Here is a 15,958-nt window from a genome sequence, read left to right as displayed (position 1 = left end):
GCTGACTGTCCTATAAACAACTCTTAATTAAGACTCAGATATTTTGGTCTTACATAATTCTGCTTGAGGATACTTCCTTGCTGGGTTCTAAGGAAATAGATACTGTTCCTGTACAACTATAATACGTGAACAGAGAAAGGCATGATTAATACTTCCTAGTGATTAAAGCCTACTTTCACAGGAGCCTTTCAAAATTTTTGCCTAGTTCACCTTCATTCTAGTGTATTTTGAAGTGTTTTACTTTTAAGAGTCAGTATTACACACTTACTGACAAGACACAACAATCAGTCCAGTGTTTACAAGTGGGATATCTGCGCATTGGTGACAGTTGTCACTGAAGCACCTCTCTACACTGTTATTGGTGGAAAGGCAAAGCAGCTGACCAGTGATAACATCTTTAGTGTCTTGTTCATCAAAGAGTTGGTGATGAAGGCCTTGCTACATGGACATATGTTTTAGGCATACAACCCACGGATGATCATTCAGCTCCTATACAATGTTCTGGTGGAGAATCAGCCTCTCCTGTTCTAAGAAAGGATACTAATAGCACCCCTAAGCACCTTTGAGAGCATCGTGAGATAAATGAGTCACAAACTGACAACAATGGAGCACTAAAGAGAAAGGAATTTTCGTTGGAGAGCAGCAGTGTGACCTTTTTTTTCCTGTGAGAAGCATATAAGATGCCCACAGCAGCAAAGATGAACTAGTTTAAGTGCCATGGTAGGTTTGTAGTAGAATGTGTGTTGTTACCCTCCATGCCTGTACAGTCATCTGCCCACTTGCTTCCCTTGTGGTACCATCATCTTTGATTTTGAAGCATAATGCTTTCATTTGCATTCATAATTTTAGAGATATCATGTGTGGCCATTGGTACAACTGGGTTTGTATTTTTGAATGCCTTTTGCTTAAGGAGGTCCATGAAACAAGTATTTAGCATGTTGCAAACAGAATTTGATGTTGAACTGTCACGAACAACAGAAAATGTGATAAGTGCTGTTTTGCTGGTGCCCTGTGCCAGCAGGCAGGTGATGGTGTTACTGAGAAGAATAGAGAACTTTTGTCTCACTCAGTTTCCTTACAAGGTTAATGTAGTATAAAAATACATAGCTTTACCTATACCAGCATGTACACAGCCTTTTAGACTGTGACGGTCTCATGACCTAGATTTGTGTTTGCTCGAGCCTGAATGAACTAGTTAAGCAGTATCTCCAGGGAGACAGACTAAATCATAGCAGAGTTCTGCTTTTAACCATAAGTACTGGCAGTGGCAACTTTGCTTTAACTGGGTGGGTGTAGTCCATATTTGACAGCGTTGGTGTTAACTGTTCCACATTTGCCTGGTTTAGAAATGCACGTATTTTTGGATTGTGTTTTACTTCAAATCCTCTGTTTAGAAGGGTGTGAAATGAAAGGCAAAGAACTGTTCATATCCTCATAGCATTAAGTAGAGGTAATATTAAGGTGAGATTTTGCTGTCTCTGTTTGTTTAGCAAAAAAAGATAGTTAAAAAGATACCGGTAATATCATGGCCCCATCAGCTGTCAGACACCACGAATGTTGGGGCAGGAATAGTATAAATTAAGCCAGGTGGTTATATGAATAATTGGGAGGTCAGTGTTCTCTAACTGTTCTCCCCGTAGTCTCATTTCTTCCATGCATCTAGTAAGCTATTCTTCTGCTGTTTTATTGCATGTTTTTAGCTTGATAGTTGCTTCCTGCTGGAATTATGTGCTGCAAACTTCTGTCCTTGTCAGTATTCAGAGAAACAGCCTTTTACCATGGGTTACACATCTCTTGAGAGTCCTCGTAAAATGCTTCTCGAGATAACTCTGCTTCTCTTGCCTTAGTCTGTCTCTTTCTACAGCAGCTGATGAGGTAGTTGTAGCATCACCAGCACCTTCCCAGTCCAGCAGAGCTGGACTCTAGAGTAGGATTTAATTTTTTCACATCTTTTGTGAAAATTGCTTGCAGGAGGAAAAGTAATTTGAAATGAATTTCCAGTGGGAGTTAAGGATGAGTTTACTTTGACATCAGCTTTCTTCTTGTTACTTCAGGGACTTTTCTCAAACAGATATATTTAATTTTTATAGTGACCCAGCTGGGGCAGTGACCGTTCCTTCCCACACGTTGCTCCTGCTCCTCTGCTAGAGAGTGCTGCTGCTTGGATGTTCTGGCAAATCATGTGTATAATCGCTCGATAACCCAGTTCTGTCAAAAAGGAAGGGAAAGATTGTTCAAAAATGCAATGACCAGCACAATAAAGAAAAAGAAGAAAAGTGTCAGAATTGTTTGAGAAAGTGATTATGCAAACAGAAACACTGACAGCTCTGAGAGAGACTGTTAACTTCTGGAGCTGAAAGGGAGCTGGTTGCTGCTGGGGTTATCCCATTGCTGAACTGCAGACAGAATGGCAGGCATTCTTCTAGCTTGAAGTTGCTTTACTCTAAAGAACCTTAATATTGCCTCATTCTTATGCCTTACTGTTCCGCGCTTGATAATGTTTTGGGGTTTGTATGTTTGGAATATTTTGTGCATGTGCTTTGTTTGCAGAGTGTCTCTGTGGGCACACAGAGGTCTGCTCATTTTGATTCAATTGGTTACACTCTTGGTTTTTTTTGGGATTTCCCAGAACGGGGGCACTGTGTTGATTCAGCTTGAGGCCCTGACATACACGCTCCAATATGTACCTGCAGGCACAGAGTTCTCTCCCTGATAATCTGTGGGTGTTTGTTAAGAGCTCGAGGCTGCTGCTGCATCTCCCAAACCTGTCAAATGCATAATTTATCACTTCAGTTTCCAGCCTAGCAGGCAGAGATCAGTCACAATCTGAGTTAGAAATTACCTATTTCTTTACTCACAGAGAATTAGTACCAGGCAAACCCTTCCTTCCAGAGACCTCTTAATTTCCAGTAACTGTTTTACTTTTGACTGGGCTATTCTGGAGGTGGAGTGATATTGGGGAGCAGGAGTCGTCTATTACCTATACTGAGAAATATTTAAATGTGGTGTGAATCAATGTATAGAAGATAAAGGGAACATAGAAGATATTTTCCCCTTCTTTTACTCTTTGTTCTCAGCCCTTTTCTTGACCAAGTTCTTAGTTCTTTTGAGAAAAAACAGCTGTCCTGTTTTGGCTGTTGCCCACAAGATGAAAACTTCCTGTCCAGGTTGTTACTGAAAGCCAGGTGGGGAGGTTTAGAGCCTGAGGATAGTCTGGAGGAGGCAGATGAAAACCTTTTTCTGATGTCTGAGAACACATTGTTGGAAGGAGCGGATAACTCATGGCCTCTTTTCATAAGGCCTTTTTTCAATAGAGCGTCCTTTGGTGTCTCTGAAACCAGGAGCACTGAGTTGAAGGAGCCCAGATCAGAACACTGACATATTTAGGTCCTTCCTTCTTTAAGAAGTTGAATTTGACCCTGAAACAAAGGAGTGGCATTTGGGAGGACACAGTAACAGGTTCCCAACTTGTAAAATCATGTTAAGGATGGTGAGGATCCTATACAAAATATATAAGGATTTGTACGGTGCACATAAGCACACTTAAACATAATTATTCTTCTGGGACAATTCTGGATGGTGAAAAACTGTTCTAATCTGTGATTTCTTGGGTTATTTTTGGTTTTGTAATGCTCTGAGATTTGCTTATCTATTAATAATAAAGTAGTAAACTGGACCTAGTTATGGTGAATCTCTATGGAAATACCGCAAAGGTTATTCTTTTGTCTTCTGTTAATTTTGTGCTGCTGCTCTACTGAACAATTACTTCTGAAACATAAAACACTTTTGGATGGGTTTTGAGAATTTGTAATGCATAGTAGGGAAAGATCTTAATTTTATTTATCCGACTTCTGCCTAGAATGATTGGTTCAAAATACAGATTGTTTTGTTATTGGAGACAGATAGATTATGAGAGCATCAAGGTGTGTTCATTAATTTTTCTTGAATGTTTTGTCACTCATTCACCCCATCTCCTTTGTCAGATAGTTTTATTATCTAGCATTTCATAGTGGTAGTAGGTGGTCTTGGAAGTACTAAAAATCTGAATAAGGATAATTTATTTTTGAGAGGCAGATGGATATGGTGCCACAAAAATACAGGGGATGATGACATCTTAGAGCCAAAGCTGCTCATAAATGCTCATAAATGCTCATAAATGTAGGTAGAGAAATTATTTTTCTACTTTCTGTGCCTTGGAGAAGGGATGCAATAACTGAGCACAGTGCATCAGTGCAGTGATGAGATGTAGATGGTGGTTCTTTCCTATTCCAAGCGGTACCAGGTATCTGGGCTATAAAAATATGCACGACTAGGGTTTAATTTTTTGTTTAACGACTGGGATTTGTCCTGCTCAAATTATCATCATCATCAGTAGTCCATAGAATATCACATCCCTGTATTTGAAATATGTCTACATGAATGCAGAAAGAATTCAGTAATTTTAGTAGATTCTGTATTTATGCGTAAAGAACTTCGGTTCTGAAGAGATCTTGGAGATCACTGTGGAAAGTCTAATGATGGAAGAGTGGTTTGGAGTGTTGTGACAGCAAGAGGAGATGCTCCAGACAAAACCCAGACTATCTACAAAATGAAACAAAACAAAAAGCACCTGTAGTTTCCTGTTTCTATAGACAAATGCTGTCAAATTCAGTGAAGTTTCTGAATTAAAACTGACATGAAAAATAGCTTGTTCTTGAAGCTTTGGGTAGCAGTCCAACAGGATAAAAACATCTAGCGGATCTCTGTGGGGACTTGGAAAAATCATGACACGGCACTGCACACTTCATGCTCTTCAGAAGGGAGCAATTATGTACTAAGAAAACTCCGCTTTCATTTAAGTAGTTATTCTAAGCTGCTTGTTACGAGCTAATTTAAATCATCTAATAGAAAGGTGGGTTGAGAGAAAAATCATTTTCTGTCCATAGTAAATTTGTTGGCAATATACTCAATACGTGTATTGTTTTCCTATGCATCATTTTGATGCACCTCAGAAAAAATATCAACTTGTAAGTATGTGTACACAATTTTTTTGAAAATCAGTTTCCAGTATACCAAGGAAAATGTGTATTTTGGATAGTTTCTGGCTTGGTGATGCTAATGAGACTTTATATACAACTACATTTGAATGCATATAATTCTACTGAACTAATTTCATTTTCTTTAATAAAAAGTTGAGCATATTAAAGCATTAAATGGAAAATCTTAAGCAATAATGCCATTACTGTTTTTTCAGCTACTTCCGTAGGAAATTGCAAGTGACTTGACACCATGGTAGCTCTTTCGTTGAAGATCTGTGTCCGCCAATGCAATGTAGTGAAGACGATGCAGTTTGAACCATCCACTGCAGTGTATGATGCCTGTAGAGTTATTCGTGAACGAGTGCCAGAGGCTCAAACAGGGCAAGGTGAGTTCCTGTATTTGTCCTTAGGCAATTCATTGGCTGAAGTGAAAATAAACGTAGACCCACAGTTCTTTATACACCATTCTGTTCCTCCATTCATCTTTCAGGTTGGAGGTTTTTTTCTTTCCCTTATATCATAAGGCTCTGGAGTGAAAGGCACAAAGTACAAACAGATTTTAAAGTGACAGAAGGTAGCTGCATTATTTTTCTTTCTTCCATCCTGATAAGACTTTTTTTCTGCAAAGGATGCTTTTTTTTTTGGGGAAACTTCGACTTCTTCAGTCAATTGCTTCTTTGCCTGAAAGATAATTTTTCCCTGACTTGGAAAGTAATTTATGTGGTACCATCTTTTTAAAGCCATGTTTGTGGCAATGCTTTCTAGGAAAATCTGGGCAGATTTTTTTTTCAGTAAGGGGAGGGGACCACATGAATTACAAAAGAATAGCTGGACGTCCCCAAAATGTGCAAAGGGAAATATTTGAAACTGGTTAATAAGTAAAAGCATGACTGTGCTGTGCATACTGTATTAAGAAAGCTGGTTTGTGTTAGTCAAATTTAACTGTCTCTGTACCTACTGACCAAACTGGATCAATGTAGACTGAAAAATGGTTTCACTTGGACTAAAGCTCTGGTTTAAATGTAGTCAAAGTTGTCAAAAAAATTCGTGTTTTTCAGAAGCCTGTGGTGCTGTACTGTATATAATGCCACTGGAATGTAGTTCTCAAAGCAGATTGCACATTGAGTTTTATGCACAGCCATCAACCTTTAGAACCGTTTCAAAAATCTTGTCTGAACTGTTAGAAAAACTTACCAGTAATAGACACTATTACTGTTATTTAGAAATGCTGCTCCTTTGCAGGAGTCCTTAGAAAGTCTATCTTTATGGCTTGAGTTTTTCCGATACAAGCTGTGCATTTTTATCATACTGATCTCTCAGGGCAGTTACACTGAACAGCTGTTGAATTCAGGGAAGCTGAGTAGTAAATACCCTTGAATATGGTGAACCTCATAGAAAAGCCTTCCAACTCTCTTCTGGTTATACAGTAGGCTTTTTCCTTTATGTGTGACTCACTGCAATTATGAGCTTCAGATAATGTTATGATGTTGAGTGATGAATAGAAATAAGGTTACTAACGCATCCGTTCCCCTTCTTTGTGGCTGTTAAAATGTATGTGTTTGCTGGTTAGTTCAGAGGCTGACAGTGGTGCAGAACAGACTGATCCTGCTAGTTCCTGCACAACAGAAAATGTAAATGACCTGCATTACAACTGTCAGCTGAGCACATTTCACCTCTCCAGCACGCTTGCATGCTGGCACAAAGGTAGCCGTGATTTTAACATGCAAGTTGCACAGCTACTACTATTTCATCACTAAGGTGCATCCCCCAGAAATGAGTGTCTGAGCAGTTTGTGCTTCCTCAGTAATTCTATGCTCTGTGCAAGGCATTGTCTTCTTCTAAAGGTCACAACCTATTTATAGGCACAAATTCTGAAGTTTTACATAACTGATTCTCTGTCATAATTTGTTGTAAACATCTCTGTATGTATAGGTCATTTGGACTGTTGGTGAGATTTTTAGTGAATCACAGAATCACAGAATCACAGAATCACAGAATCACACAAGGTTGGAAAGGACCCATTGGATCATCGAGTCCAACCGTTCCTAACACTCCCTAAACCATGTCCCTAAGTACTTCATCCACCCGTTCCTTAAACACCTCCAGGGAAGGCGACTCGACCACCTCCCTGGGCAGCCTGTTCCAGTACCCAATGACTCTTACTGTGAAGAATTTTTTTCTGATATCCAACCTGAACCTCCCCTGACGGAGCTTCAGGCCATTCCCTCTAGTCCTGTCCCCTGTCACTTGGGAGAAGAGGCCAGCTCCCTCCTCTCCACAACCTCCTTTCAGGTAGTTGTAGAGAGTAATAAGGTCTCCCCTCAGCCTCCTCTTCTCAAGGCTAAACAACCCCAGCTCTCTCAGCCGCTCCTCATAAGACTTGTTCTCCAGCCCCCTCACCAGCTTTGTTGCTCTTCTCTGGACACGCTCCAGAGCCTCAACATCCTTCTTGTGGTGAGGGGCCCAGAACTGAACACAGTATTCGAGGTGCGGTCTCACCAGTGCCGAGTACAGAGGGAGAATAACCTCCCTGGACCTGCTGGTGACCCCATTTCTGATACAAGCCAAGATGCCATTGGCCTTCTTGGCCACCTGGGCACACTGCTGGCTCATGTTCAGTCGGCTGTCTGATCAGCAGGAGAAGTTATTCAGTTTATTTTGGAAGGTTTCTTCCCTTGAAATTGTGTTTCTATGTCTGTGCACTTCTTTTAAATAAGTGTAAGCTTTCTTCTGTGCCTGCCTGAGTGAAAATGTGTTTTATATACTTGTTCTTCAATGAAAATTGTTGCTACGGGTGACATTTCAAAATGAAACAGTCTGAAAATTGTAGCTATTTTTACCCAACCTTCTGATCAGAGGGTCTGAGCGCATGGCTGAAAGTAAGCATGGTACCCTCCCTGCACCACTGTTGTAAGTGGCTCTATGCACACCGTTAGCCTAAATGGTAGAACTGCAATTAGAACAGGCTCAGATGATGAACAGTTGTCTGCAATGTTTGTGCTAATGAGGTGTATTCTGTACAAAGATTGCAAAGTTTACCATAAACTCCCTATGTGAAGGGTTGGAAAATGTTTTAAATTGAACTACTGTTTGAACTAATATACTCTGGTTTAGCCCAAACTTCTTCTATTTCTGATTAGTCGATTCCAAAGAGGGATCTGCGAGCATTTAAAAAAGGTGATCTTAAAGTGAAATAATTACAGAAATAATACAAATTTCACATTAGATGCGAGATGTTCTTGCTTAGTGAAGCTTTTGTTCAAGTCTTCTATTACGCCTGATCTACCCTGCTCTCTGCTGCTAAGCTAAATATTTTTTGAAGCACTGAGAAAAATTTCTATCCAAATTCATTAAGAATGAAAGGCAAGTGTAATGGAAACTTAACCCTGAAGCTGAATAACCTTGAATAAAACCATGTTGGATTTATTAGGTTTGATATTTTTCAATGAGTCTTTTTTGTTCCACAGCCTCCGACTATGGATTATTCTTGTCAGATGAAGATCCTCGAAAAGGTATATGGCTGGAGGCTGGAAGAACACTGGATTATTATATGCTGAGAAATGGGGTATGGTGCAAGTCTGTTGCTTCTTTCATCAACATGTTTTTAGAAAACTTGTTTCCCAAGTCGCAAGAAGAATGTTTAGCATTTGTAAGGGTAGGAGGGTCTTGAGCCTGTTAATGAAGTTGGCCCACTTTTCTTCCTTGTAGTGCCTCAGTAGTTAGTTTTTTCCTGTGTCTGGTGGTGACTGTGAGCTGCTGTGTCCGATAATGTCTTCATAGAATGATTACCAGATAAAAATAAGGTTTGTAGTAAGCTTTATATTTGCAGTGACCTTGCGTTATACTGTAGGTTTCTTGTGTACTGAAGGTGATGAGGTCTTGTACGTGTCACGTTATGACCAGCCTGCTTACAACCAACAGGCATTGCTGTCCTTTTTAAATGCTAAATGGGATTTTGCAGCACAAAGGTCTATCCTGTTCTGTCTAGTTTTTGGTCTTGCCAGCTAGGGCTAATTCTTGAAAAATGACATTGGTAGAAGGATAAGTAGACATTTCTCAGGTTTGTAACACAAATATGTTTGCCTATACTATAACAAAGGAAAAATCCAGCTTAGGGAGTGGGGACGGAGTCTTGTTTTAGGCATCTAAGTTACTGGATTGGTTTTGGTGGCTTCCAAAAGCATTTAGAAACAGTACTGTTTACTTCCTAGGATATATTGGAGTACAAAAAGAAACAGAGACCTCAGAAAATACGTATGTTGGATGGTTCAGTGAAAACAGTCATGGTGGATGATTCTAAAACAGTTGGTGAATTGCTGGTAACCATTTGCAGCAGGATAGGTAAGACTTTGGGACTCACATAATTAAGAATTTGGGTTTCTGCTGTATTTGCAACTTGATTTTTTAAGGATGTTTAGAGACTTAGCTGTTTCCTTGAACTTCAGTATTTAGCAGTTGAAGGCATGAGGTTATCTGACACTACACTTATAAAATTTTTATTATAAGCTGCCTTTTGCATACGCTGTGGTAGAGAAGTAGAAATAACTATACTTAAATTTGATGGGATAAAAGGTAAATACTGTTGACCTTGAGATATACCTAAACTTAGGGCTCCATGTTGTTATGATTAAGAGTTGATCACAGTACTGTATGATTTGTAAAATGACATATGGAAGCCATCCAGAGCAGCTAGTCAAAAATGTGCTATATTGGTTATAATCTGTCTTTGTATTTATCTAAATAGAGACATTTTGGAAAACTGATTAATATTTAACTATAAACATGCATCCAGGATGGATTAGTTTAAATTGACTTAAGCCCTTGCTTAATTCTCATTTAGAATTTAAGTGGCTTTAATTTGATTTAGATTAATTTACTTGGGAAGTGAATTAAGCTGAAGTTAAATTAATCCATTTCAATTTTGTTTGAGTGTTTCTGTGCTGGATTCTAATGTTCTGTGACTAATTTACTTGAAAAAATACTTTGACTTATTTTCATGAATGTGGTCATGTAGGTGAGCATTTAATTTGCTTTCCTGGGTAACATAAACAAGATTTACCAAAAATTAAAAATTCTGCTTTGTTTTTTCCAAATTCCATCATGTTTTTAAGCAAACAACTTCTCTTGGTAGATACAAAAAAAGACTTAATATCTTTCTGAAAGTGGCAAATGCAACATATGATGGAGGAGTGATGTATTTGAAGGATAATGCCAGATACTGAAGAGGTGTCTTGAATGCAGAAGTTGTAGATTGTTTTTGGGACCTCCTTCCCCATACACTATTTTAGCATTTCATCTGGAGTACCTTTACTGTATTTGAAACGAAAGCATTAGTGTTTTAATATATAGGAAAGAATATTTAATCCATCCTAAAGTGTATTAATTTTTTATGGTTACTAACTCTGGATTTATTTATAATTCCAGGGATAACAAATTATGAAGAATATTCCTTAATCCAGGAGAGCATCGAAGAGAAGAAAGAAGAGGGTACAGGAACACTTAAGAAAGATAGGACATTGTTGCGTGATGAAAGAAAAATGGAAAAACTGAAGGCAAAGCTTCACACAGATGATGATTGTGAGTAGTGTATTCTAAGATAATTCTTCCATTAATATTTTTGCACAGTGTAATGCAAGAAAACCATGTGGGAATGCATTTTTATTGATAGATTCTTCAGTGTATCTCAGTTGGTCCCCACCTGTATATTGCATCTGTTTATATAATGTCATCTGCTACAGAGTATTTTCAGTAAACAACTGAAGCAACAACTAGAGCTATGAGAGCAACTCTAGCTATGAGAGTTAGTGGATCTTCTGAAGTGGTTTTTGTATCGTTTTTTGGTGGGGAAGTTGTAGTTCAGGTGTGAAGGTTCATTGCCATAATGACCATTTTCTCCCCTTCTTTAAAGTTGAACATGTAAATATCGGTGCCTACTGAAAGCTCTTGAAGGGTAGTTCGGTTTTGAAGGTATAAATTTAAAGCGTAAATGGAGTTTGCCGAAGAACTAGGACAGTATTTGATTTATGTTGTGAAGTCGTGAGAACTATTTTTTTCTGTTTTACATTAAGGCGCTAAGATAAACTGTGACAAGCAGGAAGTAGTTTTAAAATTGTATTCAGGGATAAGTAAAGTAAAGTAAACAGACGATTGGTTTTAGGGAGAAAATGTGTTAAACTTTTAAGTTGTTTTGCAATGAGGCTTTAGAGATCTAAATTTAGTCTTAAAACATTACTGTGGTTGCTTCTTTAACTATAGTAATGGTGTTTTATGCTGTAGTAAATTCCTGTTTCTCAGCAATGCTGATCTGGAATTGCTGTTTGTAGCAACCTTCAAGACTAATGACTTGAAACAGAAGTGATGGCAATGTTTTTGTGGAATTTTCTCCTCTAGTGGAAATGCCAATTTTCACATGATTTTTACAACGGCTATTAACACTGACAACACTGTGTATTTAACAATGCATATATCTGTGGTTCTGTTGCAGTAAATTGGCTAGATCACAGCCGAACATTTAGAGAACAAGGAGTTGATGAAAATGAAACTCTCTTATTGAGACGAAAGTTCTTTTATTCAGACCAGAACGTAGATTCAAGAGATCCTGTTCAGCTTAATTTGCTTTACGTTCAGGTACAGTATGTGAATCAGAAGGATGGGTTTCTACCTTTTCTGAGGAAACCTGTGTAGGTTAAGTAGAAAAATTTTGTTGCTGAAATACTCCATCTTCTAGAATTCCAGTTCTGGATGTGCTTTGAGTTTACCTTTTTGTCTGTCCCTCCAAGAATACGTGATAGTACAAAGGCTTTGCTGGATAGATTTAGTCAAATACCTTCAACCCAGTAATGGACACGCAACCAAAATCCCACTGACTTTCACATTGTTGTCATGGTTTCCTTAAAATTTATGAATGTCTTCAGTCTTCTAAGTTGTTCTTTTCAATTCTTCTCCCCATTTTCCCCCAGAAAAGCCTGTCGCTGGATTCTTGGGCCATGTTCAAGCTTTCAACGAATTTCAGAGGTGTGATAGTTATTTTCAATGTCCCTGAGATGTCTTTGCTTACCTCCTCTAGGCTCGTGATGACATTCTGAATGGTTCCCATCCTGTCTCCTTTGAGAAGGCCTGCGAGTTTGGAGGCTTTCAAGCACAGATCCAGTTCGGACCTCATGTAGAACACAAACACAAACCTGGATTTTTAGAGTAAACGCTTCTAACTTCTAAATTCGGGTGACCTCAAGTGTAACTATTGTTGAGTTGTCACAGATTAAATGCATTTTAGCTCTCCAAGCAGAGGTAACCAGATGCGATGCGTTTTCTGTAGCAATTTCCCTGTGAAAGGAGGTGTATTGCACAAATCAGCAACCCTGACTGAGGAGGGGAATTTTGGCAGCGGTGTATTTGGCAGCACAGGGCACCACCTCCCTCAGAGTGCCAGTTAAATATGCAGCTGGGTTCCCCAACCACTTGGTAATGTGGGAAAACTAGGATTGTATTCTTCTTCAGAAGTCTCATTCTGTTTGCGTTTAGTAATGCCACGTGTGAATTAAGCATACGTCAGTATATATCACAGATGTTTGATTTGCCAGGGAAGTACACTTATGGAAAGGTGCTTTGTTACTTGAATAAAGACAACATAGCTGTGTGTAGAGGTTGCATTTTCCGGTCCTTTTAGTGACGTTAATCAGTTGTTCAGAGTCACCCTCTCATGGCATTGTATGAATGGAGATCTAGAGTTGTGCTCTTTGTTTCAGACATGGACAGGAGTCCTGTTTAAAAGTAACCCATCATTTAACCTTTATTGTGATACTTCGCTGCTCTCAGCAAGGCGATTCTAGTTTGATTGAGGTCTAGATGTCTCATTTTTTTACCAATTTTGATTTTCTAATCGGTTTGCCTGTAGTAGAATTAACCAAGGGCCAGAGTCTGAGGAAGGGAATGTAGGAAGCTAAAGAGAGCTATTTACTGCACAATCCATCAAGCCTTGCCTACATATGAGGCTCATGGATACCTTAATGGGATGCACAAAACATTGGGTGCATATTTGGTTTCTATCTTGTCATTTTGCCCTTTGTAGAGGAGGCTGCTCCAGAACCATAAGTCCATTGTCTTTGTCTACTAATTTCAAGTGTCCATGCTTATGATTTAGTCTTTATTACATTTGGCTGTACATAGCATTCATGACAGCCTTTTTGTGAAACCTCCTGCTTTCATTTTATGAGTCTAAACAATCCAAGTGCTCCTGACTTACTGTGAACAATATATATAAATAGTGTAGATAAATGCTGATAATTTTTTTTCTGAAAATGCTTCTCCCGTCCTTTCAGAAACATACTTCAGAGTTTTTTTAATTAAGAAAGATTGAGATTTTTTTGAAGTTTCATCAAACTATTTCCTACTCTTTGGTGGATGAACATTGATTCTTGTCAGGTGTGAAAGTCGTTATATTTTATATAAACTCTACGCTTTAGCTCAATGTGTGAAATACATTTGAGAGATGCTCATTAACTCTGCTGAAATCTGAGCATGCTATAGTTTCCCTTAATGAGAATGTCAGCTCATACTGAAAACAGCATGTAACACAATAGTTTTAGTATTTCATAGCAGTTTATTTTAGTTTGCCATGTCTACAATATGTTTATATAGAGAGATCTTTTGCATCCTTTTCTGTCACGGATGAATTATTCTTGGCACAGGTGAAGATTGTTGCTTGCATCTTGTTAACACTTCGGTATTAGTTGTTGGAATTTCCTTGAAGCTCAGGCCAAAATAAATTGTGAAAGCTCTTAAAATATCAAATTGCAAATACTCCTTCTTCGTGCTCATAGAGCTTAAGTTTTGTGTTGCTCCTAGAGAGGTACCCTGTGTTTAAACTGAGAGAATAGATAGTAAAGAACTCGTGTTATTCATACGCAGATAGGAGAGGAGCAGCTAAAACTGCCTGCCTCTACGCCTCTGCCTTTTATTTCTGAGCGTGCTCAGTGACCACTAAGCTCAGTTCTTTAGCCTATTTCACTGTCTTAAACTGTCTTTTTCAAGACCAGTGGATACACCTTTATGCAAAGCAAAACCAATTTGTTGGCACTCATGTATAATTTTTTTAATAACTGTAGAAACAAACTTGCAGTAAATGAAGTTAAATAAATACTGCTGGCTGTGAGTTGTTTTTAAAAGATTTCATTGTCCATTGTAATGATGTGTGATTGAACCTATGAAATTTTTTTATAAAAATACAAGTTTTTTCAGTATGAAGGCATTGGCTTTTTATGATCATAAGTCCTTACCTACAAATTCATATGGCTTTCCAGCCTTTCCCACCCAGTGATGTGTTTGTGCCAGAAAGTCCCAAGAAGAGATTTCATTATTGTGTATTACTGAGATGTAACTACTGGACCGTTGGAAGAAAGATTATCAAGGACAGTTTTTCTTTCTTTGATTTATGTTGCTAGAGCTTTATGGAAAGAACAAAATGAACGATCTCACTACCGAATAGTATTTTTAAGGAAAGCACAAAATCCGGATTTAGTCGTTTGACTTACTCTCTTTTTTTTTTGTCTGCAATGGCACGTGTTTTGTTGGTATGGCTTCAGGTTTGGGGTGATGTGTGGCTGAGGTAAAGGGTTTGTTTTGTTATACAGCAAGGAGGGACAGGGGAAGAGTTTAAAGATTCCTGCTGACTCAACTCCACCCTGGAGGCTGAACTTGTTCAGTTTATTTTGTGTTCTGAAACCCTTAGTATCTGAGCGCTACAGAAATGAGGGTTGGTTATTTATGACTTTGTTTTTGAGATAATGACTGGTATTAAGTGTCCACTTAAATGGCTTTGCAGTTATTCAGTAAAATATTAGTGTTCTAACATTGCTTGGAAGACACGGAGGAAGAACTTGGTCCCACATGTCAGTAAATCAAAGTGCTACTGGGAAGTAATATTGTCTGAACTCAGACACAGAGCTGGCTCAAGCTTTGATATCTCCTTCCTCCCCTAGATTACAGTGAGTGTGTTATAATTTCAGTGGGAACCCCTCTGAGAGACATCATTTAGTTTAAAAATGCGAACTGTCACAGCTATTATTTACTTTTGATGACTTCAAAACATGAAGAGATATCACATAGGAATGTAACTAAAGAGGGTGATTTTTTTTTTTTATTATTCAGGGTATCCTCTTGCTCTCAATTTAGTTAGCAAGAGTTTTGTTTTGTTGTATAGGTATTTTAGGAAGCTTGAAAGACTTAGTGCTAATAAAGTAGTGTGGAAAACTTCCTCAAGAAGACACTATTAACTATGGAATTGTGGTTTGTTTCTTTTCCTAGCCTAAAAGAATTCCTGCCTAAAGAATATACCAAACAAAGAGGGGCTGAAAAGAGAATATTTCAGGTAATTGTGAGGCTGGAAAACCTACTATAGTTTCACTTCATTTATAAGAAAAAATATGAGCTTTCACAGGTGTATACTCAGTATGTATTTGAATTATGTAACTATCAGAAAATCAAGTGTAAATAATCTGACAGCTTTTCTTTTCTTTCTTCAGCAGATTTATTGTCCTGATCCTTTTTTCTTCACTGATGATTATTCAGTGTACTTTGTTGAAGGGGAGAGAGTGAATATTCAATATTCTTAAGACCTTTTTCTCAGTTGCATTGAAATGTAAGGATGTATATTTGTACTAAAATAGAAGCACATTTAGGAAAACCAATTTTATTTTCATGCCTTCATTATTCAAGTGTGAGCTTGAAGTAATAGGGAATTCTGCTAGCTAGTTCTTGAGTTCAGTGATGTGTCTGGAAATCACACAGGTGTGAAAGACTGAAGCAGTTGGGTATAAAATATACTGGCACTGTTGGAAGTGGTCTCAGAGTTAGAGTACTATAGGTGCACTAAATGTCTGTGCCTCCTGAAATACAAGTTGGGCAATTCAATGTCAGTTGAAAAATTCTGAGCTCAGTGGCTG

At 38.3% G+C, this 15,958-nt stretch overlaps 1 protein-coding gene across 3 annotated transcripts in view; it reads left to right on the top strand.

Annotated features, from left to right (window-relative positions):
• The window catches only part of TLN2 (talin 2), a 126,587-nt gene that overhangs the window by 35,079 nt on the left and 75,550 nt on the right, over positions 1-15,958 (top strand). For all 3 annotated transcript variants that reach the window (XM_054077445.1, XM_054077443.1, XM_054077444.1), the window contains 7 exons: positions 5,234-5,404; positions 8,486-8,583; positions 9,230-9,359; positions 10,443-10,595; positions 11,503-11,645; positions 12,085-12,212; positions 15,321-15,384. In XM_054077445.1, the coding sequence (XP_053933420.1) occupies positions 5,269-5,404; positions 8,486-8,583; positions 9,230-9,359; positions 10,443-10,595; positions 11,503-11,645; positions 12,085-12,212; positions 15,321-15,384 (852 nt within the window). In that variant the 5' untranslated portion in view covers positions 5,234-5,268. The remainder of the gene's footprint in view (positions 1-5,233; positions 5,405-8,485; positions 8,584-9,229; positions 9,360-10,442; positions 10,596-11,502; positions 11,646-12,084; positions 12,213-15,320; positions 15,385-15,958) is intronic.

Source organism: Cuculus canorus, chromosome 12 (assembly GCF_017976375.1).
Source record: "Cuculus canorus isolate bCucCan1 chromosome 12, bCucCan1.pri, whole genome shotgun sequence".
In the NCBI taxonomy this organism is placed as follows: Eukaryota; Metazoa; Chordata; class Aves; order Cuculiformes; family Cuculidae; genus Cuculus; species Cuculus canorus.
This window is presented reverse-complemented; position numbering and strand designations above follow the sequence as displayed.